Source organism: Pogoniulus pusillus, chromosome 7 (assembly GCF_015220805.1).
Source record: "Pogoniulus pusillus isolate bPogPus1 chromosome 7, bPogPus1.pri, whole genome shotgun sequence".
NCBI lineage: Eukaryota > Metazoa > Chordata > Aves > Piciformes > Lybiidae > Pogoniulus > Pogoniulus pusillus.
Window position 1 is genome coordinate 5685556 of NC_087270.1, and position 17143 is coordinate 5702698.

The 17143-nt window shown below is 45.8% G+C and overlaps 3 protein-coding genes across 3 annotated transcripts; all 3 read left to right on the forward strand.

Moving 5' to 3' along the window:
* The first annotated feature begins 1999 nt into the window (after positions 1-1999).
* On the forward strand, positions 2000-2944 carry LOC135177076 (taste receptor type 2 member 40-like). The gene has a single exon (XM_064146740.1). It carries the CDS (start codon positions 2000-2002, stop codon positions 2942-2944), a length of 945 nt encoding a protein of 314 aa, XP_064002810.1.
* Positions 2945-5565: 2621 nt separating this feature from the next.
* Positions 5566-6510, forward strand: LOC135177077 (taste receptor type 2 member 40-like). Its single transcript, XM_064146742.1, has one exon. The coding sequence runs from the start codon at positions 5566-5568 to the stop codon at positions 6508-6510; it is 945 nt and encodes a 314-aa protein (XP_064002812.1).
* A 2435-nt stretch (positions 6511-8945) lies between these two features.
* LOC135177078 (taste receptor type 2 member 8-like) lies at positions 8946-9899 on the forward strand. The gene has a single exon (XM_064146743.1). It carries the CDS (start codon positions 8946-8948, stop codon positions 9897-9899), a length of 954 nt encoding a protein of 317 aa, XP_064002813.1.
* The last annotated feature ends 7244 nt before the right edge of the window (positions 9900-17143 follow it).

The window sequence follows — 17143 nt, forward strand, 5'->3', positions numbered from 1 at the left end:
GGAAGTAGAGCTGGTTGGAGTGGCACTGTGTGCATCTTGGGTGCACTCATGCCAAATGCAGCATAGTAGAGGGATCAGGAGCAGGCACCATGGCTTCATCAACTGCAGGTCTTGTATAACCAACCTCATCTCCTTCTATAACCAGAGGAACCACCTAGTGGATGAGGGAGAGGTTGTGCACATCGCCTACATGGCCATTAGTAAAGCCTTTGACAGCACCTGCAGCTGCACTCTGCACAAGAAGCTTGTGGCCCATGCCATAGACATGCAGACTCTTTGCTGGACTAACAACTGGATGGGCAGCCAGGCCCAAAGAGCTCTGACACGTCCAGCTGGCAGATGGTCACCATCAGTTTCCCCCAGGATGAGGGGATTGAGGGCACCATCAGCAACTTTGCAGACTGCACTAAACTAAGCAAGAGTTTTGATCTGCTTAAGGGTAGGAAGGCAGTGCAGTGAGAGCTGGACAGGTTCAATAGACGAGATGAGGTCACTGGAATGAGGTGCAACAAAGAACAAGTGCCAGGTGATGCATGTCGGTCACAATAACCCCAAGCACTGCTGCAGGCTTGCTAAAGGGTGGCTGGAAATCAGCCTGGTGGAAATGGATCTGGAGGTGTTGGTGCATGGCCAGCTGAAGATGAGCCAGCAGTGTGCCAAGGTGGCCATGAAGTCCAACAGCATCCTGGCCTGTATCACAAACAGAGCATCCAGCAGGACTAGGGAAGTGATTGTGCCCCTATACTCTGCCTTGGCTAGGCCACAGCTTGAGTGTTGTTTGGAGTGTCACAGTATAGGAAAGACATTGGGGTCCTCAGAAGAGCAACGAGGCTGTTGAGGGGTTAGGAGGGCATGGTGTGTGAGGAGCAGCTGAGGGAGCTGGAGTTGCCCAGTCTGGAGAAGAGAAGGCTAAGCAGAGAACTTATTGCTCTCTACAACTACCTGAAAACACAAAGAGGTTGCTCTGAGGCTGGTGTTAGTCTCTCCTCCCAAGCAAGTGGTGATAGGAGAAGAGCAAATGGGTTTAAGCTGTGCCACAGGAGGTTTAGATTGGGCATTAGGAAAAAGGTCTTTACTGAGAGAGTGCTGAGGCACTGGAACAGGCTGCCCAGGGACTGGCCATCTCTGCAGGTGTTCAAAAGCATCTAGCTGTGACACTCCAGGCTAGGGTTCAGTGGTCATGGCTGTTGGGGTACAGCTGGACCAAATGGTCTTAAACATCCTTTCCAGCCTGACTGAATCTGCAATACTATGGTTCTATGACTCTGTGAGCCACACTGACCATGAATTCTCTCTAACAGAAGCTGTTGAGCTTTGGCATTGCTTCATTTTGAATAGCAATGTTTATTGTAGCTCTAGAAGCAGAAGGCTTCTCTGACCTTTTCCTCGAGCCTAGGAGATCTAATAGGGCAAAGGACTCACTAATTTCTGTGTCCTTGCTCTCAAACCTCAAACCAGAGGAAGAGTTTCTGCTCAGAATACAAGAGTAGACCCAGGATGTTAATTGCAAAAGCTGAGAGGAGAGCAGGAAGGCATCGTTTGTGTCTGCACAACACAGTAAAAGATGACAGAGGCTCCCCTGACTGTTTTGCTCAGCACACCTCTCTGTGTGAGCATCAGAGATGACAAAGGGACAAGAGAAGGCAGAGGATGAACCCTGACACAGGTCAGACATGGGGCAGCCACTAAGTCAAAGCATTGCCCACTGCAGGAAAACTTCTGCTTTGTTTGTGTCACCCAACACAGCTCATCCGAGCTGCAAGGCAAATCTCCACCACCGACACTGACACCAGCTAAGGCAACACCCAGCACATTTCCATTCCTGCACCTGCCCTGCTCTGAATAGGAGCAGCACCAAAAGCAGCAGCACCAAAAGCAGCAGCTCTATAAAGCTCCTGCTCCCATAGCTGACACTTGGCAAACAGCGGCTGACAGCCTGCGCTAAGCTGTGGTGCTGCAGCCTCCACCTCGGGCACAGCACCCACCCCCATGCAGGAGCATGGCAGCCTGTTTCTCTCAAGAGAAACTTAATGTCACTTCCTACGATGCCATGGCTTTTGCCATCACCACGATCCAGGCATTTGCTGGCTTGTGGATAAACGGCTTCATTGTTTGTGTGCTGTGTGTTGCTCGGGTAAACAAGAAGATCTTTAACTCTAGCGAGAAGATCCTGCTGGTTCTGGGATGCTGCAGGTTTGGGGAATCATGCTTCACATGGGTGTACTCATTTCTTACACTCATCTGTGCCCAGTGCTTTTATGTTCACCCCATGCCCCAAACGTTTGCAGCTATCCTCAGCTTTTTTTATACTTCCAATATGTGGGCTTCTGCCTCTCTTTGTGGCTTTTATTGTGTCAAAATTGCAAATTTCCAGCACACCTTCTTCATCTACCTGAAGAGAAAAATTGACAGGATGGTGCCTTGGCTGTTGTTTGGTTCTCTGCTTGTATCACTAAGCATGGCATTAGTTGGCTATTACATTACTGACAGAGACTTTAAAATGTCCAGTTCTACAGCCATAAACCATTTAGGGATACCAAGTTTCACAAGAGATGGACTTATCTTTCTTTTGTTTTCAATTAGTGGTTTTGAATCAAGCACTGCATTCATAGCAGCCATCTTCTCTGCCCTTCTCCTCCTCTCTTCACTCTGGAGGCACAAATGCAGAATGCAGGCCAACTCAATGAGGAACCTCAACGTGGACGCCCACATCAAAGCCATCAAATCTATCCTGTTCTTCATCTGCATTTACAGCATCAACTTCACTGGATTTCTCTTGCTGCTATTTTACTTTGGAAAGAAAGAACACCTGAGGATGTTTTTCATGTCACTATTTCAGCATGCTCTGCCAGTTGCTCATTCCCTTGTCCTGATTTTCAGCAACCCCAACCTGGAAAAGACACTGCTAAGGACTCTGACCTGTTTCAAGCTTCGACAGGGGTAGGACCTACGATAAAAGCAGGTTCCCATCCACACAGGCTGTTATTCTTTATAGACAACTTGTCATTTAGTCTCTAATTCTGCTCTCCTGTTGACAATGTAGATAATAGAGTTACTCTACCTTCACCATCTGACTTCAGAAATCTTCCTTAAATTCCATTGAATTAAGCCACTATGAATGTATCATTGCTTAGATCATTTCACTTAGATCATTTTGTTTAGAGTATTTCACTTAGATCATTTCACTTAGATTATTTCACTTAGATCATTTAATTTAGATTATTTCACTTAGATTATTTTACTTATTTTACTTAGATTATTTTACTTATTTTACTTAGATTATCTAGATCCTTTCACTTAGATCATTTATCTTAGATTATTTCACTTAGAACATTTCACTTAGATTATTTCACTTAGATTATTTCACTTATTTTACTTAAATGATTTCACTTAGATTATTTCACTTATTTTATTTAGATCATTTCACTTAGATTATTTCACTTAGATTATTTCACTTATTTTACTTAGATCATTTCACTTAAATTATTTCACTTAGATCATTTCACTTAGATCATTTCACTTAGATCATTTCACTTATTTTACTTATATCATTTCACTTAGAACATTTCACTTATTTTACTTAGATCATTTCACTTAGATTATTTCACTTAGGTTATTTCACTTATTTTACTTAGATGATTTCACTTATATTATTTTACTTAGATCATTTCACTTAGATTATTTCACTTATTTTACTTAGATCATTTCACTTAGATTATTTCACTTAGATTATTTCACTTATTTCACTTAGATCATTTCACTTAGATTATTTCACTTAGATTATTTCACTTATTTTACTTAGATCATTTCACTTAGATTACTTCACTTAGATCATTTCACTTATATCATTGTTGGAGCTCATTTAAAGCCAATAACAAGCTAATTCAGACTTGGTACATGGGCTAGCTGTAAAAGGGCAAAAACAATACTGCAAACATTCTGGAAATGCTTTGGCATTTGCTGCCTGAAACTATGCACTGCACAATCTTTTTTCCCTATCTCATTTATATCTCACCTGGTTTTCATGCGGCTGTGTCCTTGCTAACGTTGTGAGTTCTGTCACTGTCTTGCCTGGCTCTAGAACTCCTGTATCAATGTCTTCAGTGCTATTATTCACCAGAGCTGGTGACTGACTTGTAATGATGAATAGAGAAATGGCTTCGGGGAAGAGCGGTGGTGTCGAAAGCCAACCTCCTACAGCAGCTTTATGACCTCTTGATCTGCTCCACTCCATGCAAAACCATAACACCCCCTGCTCTGTCTCACACCTCTCTGGACGTGAAGGACTGCATCCCATGCAGACTCCACACTACAGCAGGCTTATCCTGAAGGACTGTCTCCTGTCTGAAGGATACCACATTGCAGCAGGAGAAGAGCATGAGCAGAAAGGAGTGGCAGAGACTCATGGGCTAACTGTAAAATCCATTGTCCATCCCATTGCAAGTGGATGGATGTAAAGGATTTGGGAATGAAGGAGTGAAGTTGAGCCTGCAAAGAAGGTGGAAGGCTGGAGCTACGTTTTCTTAGAGTTGCATTTGCTTCTCACAATCTCACTCTTTCTTTCAACTGGCAATAAATTAAACTGTGTCACCCCAAGTTAGGTCTCCTGTTCCTGTGGCATCAGTTGGTGAGTGACCTCCCTGACTTTATCAGGAAATTTCCCATTTTATTTTTCAGCCCTGTCCTGTTCAAGAGTGAGAGCAATGGAACGTGGCCCTAGGCATGATCTGCCCACCGCAGCAGATCATCTTAAACATCAGAATGTTTCATCATGAACAGAGCAGAATCTCAACTGCTCATTGCATTCACCAGCTCAGGCCCAGAGGCACCTCTCACCTCGTGCCCACTGGTTTTGTTCCTGCTTTGCTTTGAAACTATGACCCAGATGACGCACGTTTGCCAGGTATGGAGGCCAAACCACAGAAGCCTCCTAAACGTCTACAGAATTCAGATATATTCAAGATTCTCTCCAGGGAATCACCTTGGGTCTGGCATGAACCCTGCTGGCCATGGATTCATTCTAAAAGAAGCAGCTGAGCTTTCACTCTGCTGCTTTTTGGAGAATAACCTTGAATGTAGTTCCAGAAGCAGAAGGTTTCTCAGACCACCTTTTACCCCAGTAATAAAGATGATAGAGGCTCCCCTGACTGTGTTTTGCTCAGCACACCTCTCTGTGTGAGCATCAGAGATGACAAAGGGACAAGAGAAGGCAGAGGATGAACCCTGACACAGGTCAGACATGGGGCAGCCACTAAGTCAAAGCATTGCCCACTGCAGGAAAACTTCTGCTTTGTTTGTGTCACCCAACACAGCTCATCCGAGCTGCAAGGCAAATCTCCACCACCGACACTGACACCAGCTAAGGCAACACCCAGCACATTTCCATTCCTGCACCTGCCCTGCTCTGAATAGGAGCAGCACCAAAAGCAGCAGCACCAAAAGCAGCAGCTCTATAAAGCTCCTGCTCCCATAGCTGACACTTGGCAAACAGCGGCTGACAGCCTGCGCTAAGCTGTGGTGCTGCAGCCTCCACCTCGGGCACAGCACCCACCCCCATGCAGGAGCATGGCAGCCTGTTTCTCTCAAGAGAAATTCAATGTCACTTCCTACGATGCCATGGCTTTTGCCATCACCACGATCCAGGCATTTGCTGGCTTGTGGATAAACGGCTTCATTGTTTGTGTGCTGTGTGTTGCTCGGGTAAACAAGAAGATCTTTAACTCTAGCGAGAAGATCCTGCTGGTTCTGGGATGCTGCAGGTTTGGGGAATCATGCTTCACATGGGTGTACTCATTTCTTACACTCATTTATGCCCAGTGCTTTTATGTTCACCCCATGCCCCAAATGTTTGCAGCTATCCTCAGCTTTTTTCATTCTTCCAATATGTGGGCTTCTGCCTCTCTTTGTGGCTTTTATTGTGTCAAAATTGCAAATTTCCAGCACACCTTCTTCATCTACCTGAAGAGAAAAACCGACAGGATGGTGCCTTGGCTGTTGTTTGGTTCTCTGCTTGTATCACTAAGCATGGCATTTGTTGGCTATTATACTACTGACAGAGACTTTAAAATCTCCAGTTCTACAGCCACAAAACATTTAGGGATACTAAGTTTCACAAGAGATGGACTTATCTTTCTTTTGTTTTTAATTAGTGGCTTTGAATCAAGCACTGCATTCATAGCAGCCATCTTCTCTGCCCTTCTCCTCCTCTCTTCACTCTGGAGGCACAAATGCAGAATGCAGGCCAACTCAATGAGGAACCTCAACGTGGACGCCCACATCAAAGCCATCAAATCTATCCTGTTCTTCATCTGCATTTACAGCATCAACTTCACTGGATTTCTCTTGCTTGTATTTTACTTTGGAAAGAAAGAACACCTGAGGATGTTTTTCATGTCACTATTTCAGCATGCTCTGCCAGTTGCTCATTCCCTTGTCCTGATTTTCAGCAACCCCAACCTGGAAAAGACACTGCTAAGGACTCTGACCTGTTTCAAGCTTCGACAGGGGTAGGACCTACGATAAAAGCAGGTTCCCATCCACACAGGCTGTTATTCTTTATAGATAACATGTCATTTAGTCTCTAATTCTGCTCTCCTGTTGACAATGTAGCTAATAGAGTTACTCTACCTTCACCATCTGACTTCAGAAATCTTCCTTAAATTTCCTTGAATTAAGTCACTATGAATGTATCATTGCTTAGATCATTTCACTTAGATCATTACACTTAGATTATTTCACTTAGATTATTTTACTTATTTTACTTATATTACCTAGATCATTTCACTTAGATCATTTATCTTTGATTATTACACTTTGATTATTAGACTTGGATTATTTCACTTAGATTATTTCACTTATTTTACTTAGATCATTTCACTTAGGTTATTTCACTTATTTTACTTAGATCATTTCACTTAGATTGCTTCACTTAGATAATTTCATTTAGATTATTACACTTATTTTATTTACATAATTTCATTTAGATTATTTCACTTAGATTATTTCACTTATTTTACTTAGATCATTTCACTTAGAACATTTCACTTATTTTACTTAGATCATTTCACTTATTTTACTTAGATCATTTCACTTAGATCATTTCACTTAGGTTATTTCACTTATTTTACTTAGATCATTTCACTTAGATTATTTCACTTATTTTACTTAGATCATTTCACTTAGATCATTTCACTTAGATTACTTCACTTAGATCATTTCACTTATATCATTGTTGGAGCTCATTTAAAGCCAATAACAAGCTAATTCAGGCTTGGTACATGGGCTAGCTGTAAAAGGGCAAAAACAATACTGCAAACATTCTGGAAATGCTTTGGCATTTGCTGCCTGAAACTATGCACTGCACAATCTTTTTTCCCTATCTCATTTATATCTCACCTGGTTTTCATGCGGCTGTGTCCTTGCTAACGTTGTGAGTTCTGTCACTGTCTTGCCTGGCTCTAGAACTCCTGTATCAATGTCTTCAGTGCTATTATTCACCAGAGCTGGTGACTGACTTGTAATGATGAATAGAGAAATGGCTTCGGGGAAGAGCGGTGGTGTCGAAAGCCAACCTCCTACAACAGCTTTATGACCTCTTGATCTGCTCCACTCCATGCAAAACCATAACACCCCCTGCTCTGTCTCACACCTCTCTGGACGTGAAGGACTGCATCCCATGCAGACTCCACACTACAGCAGGCTTATCCTGAAGGACTGTCTCCTGTCTGAAGGATACCACATTGCAGCAGGAGAAGAGCATGAGCAGAAAGGAGTGGCAGAGACTCATGGGCTAACTGTAAAATCCATTGTCCATCCCATTGCAAGTGGATGGATGTAAAGGATTTGGGAATGAAGGAGTGAAGTTGAGCCTGCAAAGAAGGTGGAAGGCTGGAGCTACGTTTTCTTAGAGTTGCATTTGCTTCTCACAATCTCACTCTTTCTTTCAACTGGCAATAAATTAAACTGTGTCACCCCAAGTTAGGTCTCCTGTTCCTGTGGCATCAGTTGGTGAGTGACCTCCCTGACTTTATCAGGAAATTTCCCATTTTATTTTTCAGCCCTGTCCTGTTCAAGAGTGAGAGCAATGGAACGTGGCCCTAGGCATGATCTGCCCACCGCAGCAGATCATCTTAAACATCAGAATGTTTCATCATGAACAGAGCAGAATCTCAACTGCTCATTGCATTCACCAGCTCAGGCCCAGAGGCACCTCTCACCTCGTGCCCACTGGTTTTGTTCCTGCTTTGCTTTGAAACTATGACCCAGATGACGCACGTTTGCCAGGTATGGAGGCCAAACCACAGAAGCCTCCTAAACGTCTACAGAATTCAGATATATTCAAGATTCTCTCCAGGGAATCACCTTGGGTCTGGCATGAACCCTGCTGGCCATGGATTCATTCTAAAAGAAGCAGCTGAGCTTTCACTCTGCTGCTTTTTGGAGAATAACCTTGAATGTAGTTCCAGAAGCAGAAGGTTTCTCAGACCACCTTTTACCCCAGTAATAAAGATGATAGAGGCTCCCCTGACTGTGTTTTGCTCAGCACACCTCTCTGTGTGAGCATCAGAGATGACAAAGGGACAAGAGAAGGCAGAGGATGAACCCTGACACAGGTCAGACATGGGGCAGCCACTAAGTCAAAGCATTGCCCACTGCAGGAAAACTTCTGCTTTGTTTGTGTCACCCAACACAGCTCATCCGAGCTGCAAGGCAAATCTCCACCACCGACACTGACACCAGCTAAGGCAACACCCAGCACATTTCCATTCCTGCACCTGCCCTGCTCTGAATAGGAGCAGCACCAAAAGCAGCAGCACCAAAAGCAGCAGCTCTATAAAGCTCCTGCTCCCATAGCTGACACTTGGCAAACAGCGTCTGACAGCCTGCGCTAAGCTGTGGTGCTGCAGCCTCCACCTCGGGCACAGCACCCACCCCCATGCAGGAGCATGGCAGCCTGTTTCTCTCAAGAGAAATTCAATGTCACTTCCTACGATGCCATGGCTTTTGCCATCATCACACTTCAGACGCTTGCTGGCTTGTGGATAAACGGCTTCATTGTTTGTGTGCTGTGTGTCACTTGGGTGAAGAAGAAGGTTTTTAACTCAAATGAGAAGATCCTGATGTTTCTGGGATGCTCCTGCTTCTGGGATTTGTGCACCACATGGGTGTTTTCGATTGTTTCAGTGACTTATCCCCAGTGCTTACTTGTTAACCCCATGCCCCAAATCGTTGCAGCTATCCTCAGCTTTTTTTATACTTCCAATACGTGGGCTTCTGTCTCTCTTTGTGTCTTTTATTGTGTCAAAATTGCAAATTTCCAGCACACCTTCTTCATCTACCTGAAGAGAAAAATTGACAGGATTGTACCTTGGCTGTTCTTGGTTTCAGTGCTTTTTGCACTGATTACAGGAATCCTTGCTTATGACATAAGCTACAGAGCAGTCTTTCCGAACCTGAATTCTACTGCCCCGATGTATTTGTGGAATATTCGCATTATGATGGATGAGCACACGTTTGCCCTGTTTTGTATCACTGGGTTCCTATCAACCACTTCATTCCTGACAGCCATCATTTCTGCTCTTCTCCTCCTCTTTTCTCTCTGGAAACACAAATGCAGGATGCAGGCAAGCTCAGTGAGGAACATCACCATGGATGCTCATACTAAAGCCATGAAATCTATACTGTCCTTTGCCTTCATTTACAGCATTCACTTTACAGGATATGTCTTGTCAATAATTAATGCTAACAAGACACAATATGCTTTGATATTTCTTAGTTTAATATTTCAGTATGTTCTCCCAATTGTTCATTCCCTTATTCTGATTTTGATCAATCCAAAACTGGAAAAGACATTTATAAGGACACTCTCCTGTTTCAGGTGGGAGCTCTGCAAGGAGTAGGAGCTATAAATGAGCTTGAGCAGGCCAAAAGAGTTTCTACTTTCAAGAGAAAACAAGTAGTTCAATTTACTGCACAATTGTTCAGTTACCAGTGTAGCTGATAGAGATGTGCAGCCTTCACCACTCAACTTAAGCCATCTTCCCTAAAATTGCTTGAACTAAATCATTATAGATTCTATAATGATTCTACAGATCATATGATATATAGATCATATGATTCCATAATGATTTAGTTCAAGCAATTTTAAGGAAGATTGCTTAAGTTATGAATGTATCACTGCTAAGCTTTCATTTAGATCATCCTTGGAGTTCAGTTAAAGCCAGTAACAAACTCATTCAGACCTGGTACATGAGCCAGCTGCAAAAGGGCAATGACAATACTGCAAACCCTCTAGAACAGCTTTGGTATTTCCTGCCTGAAACTACTTCACTGCACACTATGTTTTGATCTGTACTGGTTCACATGTACTTCTGCTGTGAGGTTGTGAGTTCTGACAGTGCCTTCCCTGCCTTGCTTTGCTCTGTAACTTGCATGGCACTGTTTTGTTCGCTGATTTTAACCAGAGCTGGTGACTTACTTGTAATGATGAATAGAGAAATCACTTCAGGGTGTACAGATGGGGGTGCAGGTGTACAGCACTCACTCTGCCCTGCTTCGTGTGAAAACATAACACCCCCTGCTCTGTCTCACTGCTCTCCTGGTCTGATTTTTCTTCTTGACAAGATGTGCTTTGACCAGTGGACTGTCTCCATAGAACACCAGGGAAGGTGGTGTTTGTGCAAAGTGTGGGGTGGAATAAAACCACGCTTTTGTTTCAGAAGAGGAGGCTCAGGGGGGACCTCACTGCTGTCTACAACTACCTGAAGGGAGGCTGTAGTCAGGTGGGGTTGGTCTCTGCTCCCAGGCAACCAGCAACAGAACAAGGGGACACAGTCTCAAGTTGTGCCAAGGGAAGTAGAGGCTGGATGTTAGGAGAAAGTTCTTGCCAGAGAGAGTGATTGGCATTGGAATGGGCTGCCCAGGGAGGTGGTGGAGGCACTGTCCCTGGAGGCGTTCAAGCAAAGCCTGGCTGAGGCACTTAGTGCCATGGTCTAGGTGACTGGCTAGGGCTGGGTGCTAGGTTGGACTGGATGAGCTTGGAAGTCTCCTCCAACCTGGTTGATTCTATGATTCTATGACTCACAGTGACCCATAGGCAGGCTGCTGGCAACAGTTGCAGGACTCATGAGGTATCCAGGGGGATCTATATAAAGCAAACTCAGTGCTGCTCTGTGCTAGGAAAAGTCAGTTTCAGCTGCCATCATTGTGCCTACCATAGGACACAGCTCAGCCCACCACTATTTTTTGTGACTCCTCAGGAAAACTGTGCTTTAGGAAAGAGAAGAGCCCTGCCTAGCAGTGAGGAAAACTATGAGAAAGAGTCCTTCAACAGAGTCAGAGAAAGAAAAGGAGGAAATGGTGTTCCAGATGGCAGAGCAGAAATTCACCTGGAGACCATCCAGAACTATGCTGGCACAGTTACTCACCTGTAGACAGTGAAGAGAACAAGAAGACTGGACCTGAAGGACTGTATCCTGTGCATACTCCAGACTGCAACAGCCCTGTCCTGAAGGACTGTCTCCCATCTGAAGGATACCACATTGGAGGAGAAGAAGAGCATGAGGAGAAAGAAGGGGCAGAGACAACATATCAAGAACTGACTAAGCTCCATGGATATAGATATGCTGGGAAATGTAGGAGTGAATTTTAACTGGGAACAAGGTGCAAGACTGGAGATAAGGGCTCTCAGAGTAGTCTTTTGCTTCTGACCATTTTATTCTTTATTTTCAGTTGGCAACAAATTAAACAGATTTTGTCCAGGTCGTGTCTATTTTCCCTGTGACAGTCAGTGGTGAGCAATCTCTCTGGCTTTAGGTCAGCCCATGAGCCTTCCCATAGCCTTTTGTGAGAAATATGTAGAATCATATGTTTGATCTGAGCAATTCGTGGCAGGAGGTCACAGTCAGGGAAGAAGGGGGATACTGAATAAAACTGCATTCCTGCTTGCACCACCATCACAAAGGTATGCAATAGGCTTAAGATAAGAGTAATAAGGTTGGTGAAGGAGGGAGGCATGTGGAAGAGACAGCCTTTTGCATATTTGAATGGAAATGCATCCCTCCTGGTGCCACCTTTCTGCATGACCAAACAGAAGAACAACAAGGACTTTGAAGTTCATGAGGAAGAACGCTTAAGAGAGGACCCTTACTTCATCAAAGACTACCAGAGGGACCACCGGATAAAAGGAGACCTGTGTGGAAGAGACATCTCACATTCCTAAAAACTGATACAGAAAACCCAACCTTTTCTTAGAACTTAGTAATGAATATGTAATAGAATAGGGTGCAAAAAGAGAAAACTGAAGGCAAAGGGTGTGCGTTAGGGTAGAGCAGAGCCTCCCCACGTACCCAGGCCTGTGCATTGCTTGATTCCTGCAACTCTATTAAAGCCTTAACTTGCATGAACTCCAGTTTATGCCTGTTATTTATGACACTTTCTGTTGGAGAAATTCTTGTTAGCAGAGCACACAAGAATTGATAAACAATGAGCAACCCGTGCTGGGAATGTCCTTGAATCCATCTTGGTAGTTTAGATAGCAGGTACAGGGTAGCTTCCCCCCACATACAGCTGCAGGGGGTGGAGTGCAGCTGCAGGTGGGCAGAGTTTAGCCAGCCCCAGAGGCTGACCCTCAGATTGTTATGGTCTGCTGACCTATTGATGCCTTACAAGTAACTCTGGACCCTCTGACTGTAACCAATCTTAGTGGAGCAGCCTCTTGCTAGAAGTGCATATAAGTCACTGTATCATGGAAATAAGGTGGATTTGACCATCTAACCATATTGGTGAACAAAGAGTCATCTTCCCATAGCACCCCACCGAACGTGTTCCCCAACAACTTCCCACCTCTGTGTCATGGAGGGTAGCAGAAGCCCTTAGCAGGCCTCCCTGTTGTAAAAGTTGCAGTGTCTCACATTTCAAGCCAGAAGCATCGTAAAACCAAAACAATCTTCTAGTCCCATGAGAAGTTTCCTCCCTAGAGGAGATAAAAGGTAAACATCGGCCTTGGTTCTCATGCACACTGACCACCTGGTGATGAGCCGAGCTTTGGGTGCTCCTACAGGTTGTTTTGGTAAGGACTGTCCAATTATATAAGTTAATTATAATTTGTGCCAATCTGTAAGAATAACATAAAATAGCTTGGGCTGGAGGGTTACGCCTCTTTTGAACATTATAAAATGGTGTGCCTGCCTGGATCGGGGCTTGCTGGCTTGAGCTTGCTGGTATCTGCTCCTACCGCTCGCTCGCCAGCCTGCCTGCCTGCCTCGCTCCTGCCGCGGTGACCTCTCGTTCCTGATCGGCCCTGCCCGACGAGGGGCCCGCAGAGGCCTGAAACCTGCTTGGGCCCGATCCTGACGAACAAAGGGACACCGCCCAAACCTCGAACCCTGCTAACCTGAGCCGCTGAATCGTGAGTGAACCAAAGCAAGAACTCCTCACCTAAAGGCTGAGTAACTTTAAAGACTCAAAAGAACTCCAAGGAAATCACAGACTCTCCTTTAGCTGCTATTTTCTGAACTGCTATTCTACAACTTCAATCCTAAAAGAACTCAGGTGGGGAATTTAGTTCGGGAGGGGATCTCCGTGTTTGAGCAATAAATCACTTGAAAATCCACAAGTGAGTCTCCATGTATTTCCCCCACAACCTCCCAAACTACCTTCCGTGACACTCTGTCCTGCTCAGGAGTGTGCAGTGCAATGACTGAGTCCTCACCTAGCCACGGGCTACCGACCATGTAGACGTGATAGACTTTGCAGCATGAAGGAAGCACAACCTGAATTGCTCTTTCTTTTCACCAGCTCAGGCTCACATATCTCACCTCATGCCCAATGTCAAGCCTGCATTTTCCATGCGTTTCAACAGGTTTTCTTCCTGTTTCTGTACTGAAACTACATCCATTTCCCAGCTATGGAGCCCAAACCTCACAGGCCCTATGAACCTATGCAGAATTCAGACATACACAAAATTATCTCTGCAGAGTCACCTTGAGTCACCTTAAGCATTAGAGTCACAGAATCATAGAATGGGCTGGGTTGGAAGGGACCTCAAAGACCACCCAGTTCCAACCCCCTGCTAAAGGCAGGGACACCTCCAACTAGAACAGGTCACTCAAGGCCTCATCCATCCTGGGCATGGATGGAGCAGCCACAGCCTCCCTGGGCAACCTGTGCCAGTGTCTCACCACCCTCACTGTAAAGAGCCCTTTCCTAACATCTAGTTTGAATCTCCCCTCTGCCAGTTTAAACTCATTACCCCTCGTCCTGTCATTACAAGACCTTGTCCATAGTCCTTCCCCAGCGTTCCTGTAGGCCCCTGTCAGATACTGAAAGGCTACTGTAAGGTCTCCTTGAAGCTGAAAAGCCCCAACTCTTGTAGCCTGCCCTCATAGCAGAGCTGCTGCAGCCCTCTCAGCATCTTTGTGGCCCTCCTCTGGACTCGCTCTAACAGTTCCATGGCCTTCCTGTGTGGAGGGCTCCAGCACTGCACACAGTGCTCCTCCAGGTGGGGTCTGAGGAGAGCAGAGCAAAGGGGCAGAATCCCCTCCCTTGCCCTGCTGCCCATGCTGCCCTTGCTGTCTGGGCTGCATGTGCACACTGCTGGCTCATGTTGAGCTTTTCATCAGCCCAGACCCCCAGGTCCTGTTCCTCAGGGCTGCTCTCAGCCATTCCCCACCCAGCCTGTATCTGTGCTTGGGACTGCATTGACCCAGGTGCAGGACCTTACACCTGGCCTTGTTGAACGTCATCAGGTTGGCCTGGGCTCACTCTCCAGCCTGTCCAGGTCCCTCTGGATGGGATTCCTGCTCTCTAGCAAGTGGTTTAGCAACTTCATTTGCCAGTTCTCTCAGGACCCAGGGGTGGATCTCGTCAGGCCCCATGGACTTGTGTATGTTCAGGTTCCTTTGGCGCTCATGGACATGATCTTCAATTATAGTGAGCAGATCTTTCTTCTCCCAGGCCTTACTTTTGTGCTCTGGGACTTGGACATTGTGGCTGGAGCCCTTGCCTTTGAATACTGAGGCAAAAAAGTCATTAAGCACCTCAGCCTTATCCATATCCTTTGCCACCAGTCCTCCATTTCCCTTCTGGAAGGGTCCCACATTCTCCCTAGTCCTCCTTTTCTCACTAATACACCTGCAGAAGTTCTTCTTGTTCCCCTTCATGTCCCTAGCCAGACTTAATTCTAGCTGTGCTTTAGCTTTCCTAACCTGAGCTCTGGTTGCACAATTTCTTTCTATCCATCTCAGGTTCCCTCTCCTTGCTTCCACTCTCTGGAGGCTTTCTTCTTGCATCTAAAGTGTGCCCAGGAGCTCTCTATTCACCCATGCAGGCCTCCTGGTGTTCTTAGCTGCCTTCCTCTTTTTGGGGATGCACTGCTGCTGGGCCTGGAGGAGGTGATCCCTAAACACTGAGCAGCTTTCCTGGCCCCCCCCTTCCTTCCAGAGGTTTTTCCCATGGCACCCTGCTAAGGAGGTCCCAGAGAAGTCCCGAGCAGTGAGTTTGCTATGCACCCTCCTTGATGCCTTGAGAACCTTAAACTCTAGTCCAACTCCCTCTTGCAGTAAGCAGGGGCAGCCTCAACTAGATCAGGTTGCCCAGAGTCCTGTCGTGCTCACTTTGAATATCTCCAGGGATGGGGCCCCAATCACCTCCCTGGCAACTCTTTCCAGTGTTCCACCACCCTTATAGTAAAGAACCTGTTCCTAGCATCGAGTCTATGTCTGCTCTTCGCTAGCTTGAAGCCATAGGCCCTTGTCCTATCACCACAGGCCTTTGTAAAAAGCTTCTCTCCATCCTTCTTGTAGGCCCCATTAACACTGCTGGCCATGGATTGACTCTAAAATAGGAGTTGGGCTTTCACTCTGGGGGTACTGATAGACAGCAAGCTGAAGATGAGGCAGCAGTGTGCCCAGGTGGCCAAGAGAGCCAATGGCATCCTGGCCTGCATCAGGAACAGTGTGGCCAGTAGGACAAAGGAGGTTATTCTGCCTCTGTACTCAGCACTGGTCAGGCCACACCTTGAGTGCTGTGTCCAGTTCTGGGCCCCTCAATTCAAGAGAGATGTTGAGGTGCTGGAAGGTGTCCAGAGAAGGGCAACAAAGCTGGTGAGGGGCCTGGAACACAAACCCTGTGAGGAGAGGTTGAGGGAGCTGGGGGTGTTTAGCCTGGAGAAGAGGAGGCTCAGGGGGGACCTCATTGCTGTCTACAACTACCTGAAGGGGCATTGTAGCCAGGTGGGGGTGGCCTCTTCTGCCAGGCAACCAGCAATAGAACAAGGGGACACAGTCTCAAGTTGTGCCAGGGTAGGTATAGGCTGGATATTAGGAAGAAGTTCTTCACAGAGAGAGTGATTGGCATTGGAATGGGCTGCCCAGGGAGGTGGTGGAGTCACCGTCCCTGGGGGTCTTCAAGAAAAGCCTGGCTGAGGCACTTAGTGCCATGGTCTGGTTGACTGGCTAGGGCTGGGTGCTAGGTTGGACTGGATGACCTTGGAGGTCTCTTCCAACCTGGTTGATTCTATGATTCTATGTTTCTGAGAATAACCAGGAATGTCACTCTAGAAGCAGAATACTTCTCAGACCTTCCTTTCTCTCAGTGAAAGAGATCTGGTAAGACAAGAATGTGAAAGATTCCCTAACTTCTATGTGCTATCAGAAATAAACTCAGCAGAAGAGCTCATGCTCAGGGAACAAGAGTAGCCTCAGGATGTTAATTGGAACACTTGAAGGGAAGGCAGAAAAGCTTCATTTATATCTGAACTCTGCAGTGAAAGACGACAGAGGCTGTCCTGACTGTGCTTTGCTGAATGCACTCCCTCTGTGTGAGCACCAGAGGCAACAAAGGGACAAGAGAAGGCAGAGGATGAATCCTGACACAGATCAGACATGGGGCAGCCACTAAACCAAAACACTCTCCACTGCAGAAAATCACCTGCTTTCTTTGTGTCACTCAGCACAGCTCATCTGAGCTGCAATTCAAACCTTCATGACTGACACTGGCACCAGGTAAGGCAATGCCCAGCACATTTCCATTCCTGCTCCTGCCCTGCTCTGAATAGGAGCAGCACCAAAAGCAGCTCTACAAAGCTCCTGCTTCCACACACGACACTCAGGAACTGAAAAACACATTTCTAAGGACTCTGCTC

Coding starts and splice junctions, on each gene's coding strand:
- LOC135177077 (XM_064146742.1), top strand. CDS start 5,566: ATGGCAGCCTGTTTCTCTCAAGAGAAATTCAATGTCACTTCCTACGAT.
- LOC135177076 (XM_064146740.1), top strand. CDS start 2,000: ATGGCAGCCTGTTTCTCTCAAGAGAAACTTAATGTCACTTCCTACGAT.
- LOC135177078 (XM_064146743.1), top strand. CDS start 8,946: ATGGCAGCCTGTTTCTCTCAAGAGAAATTCAATGTCACTTCCTACGAT.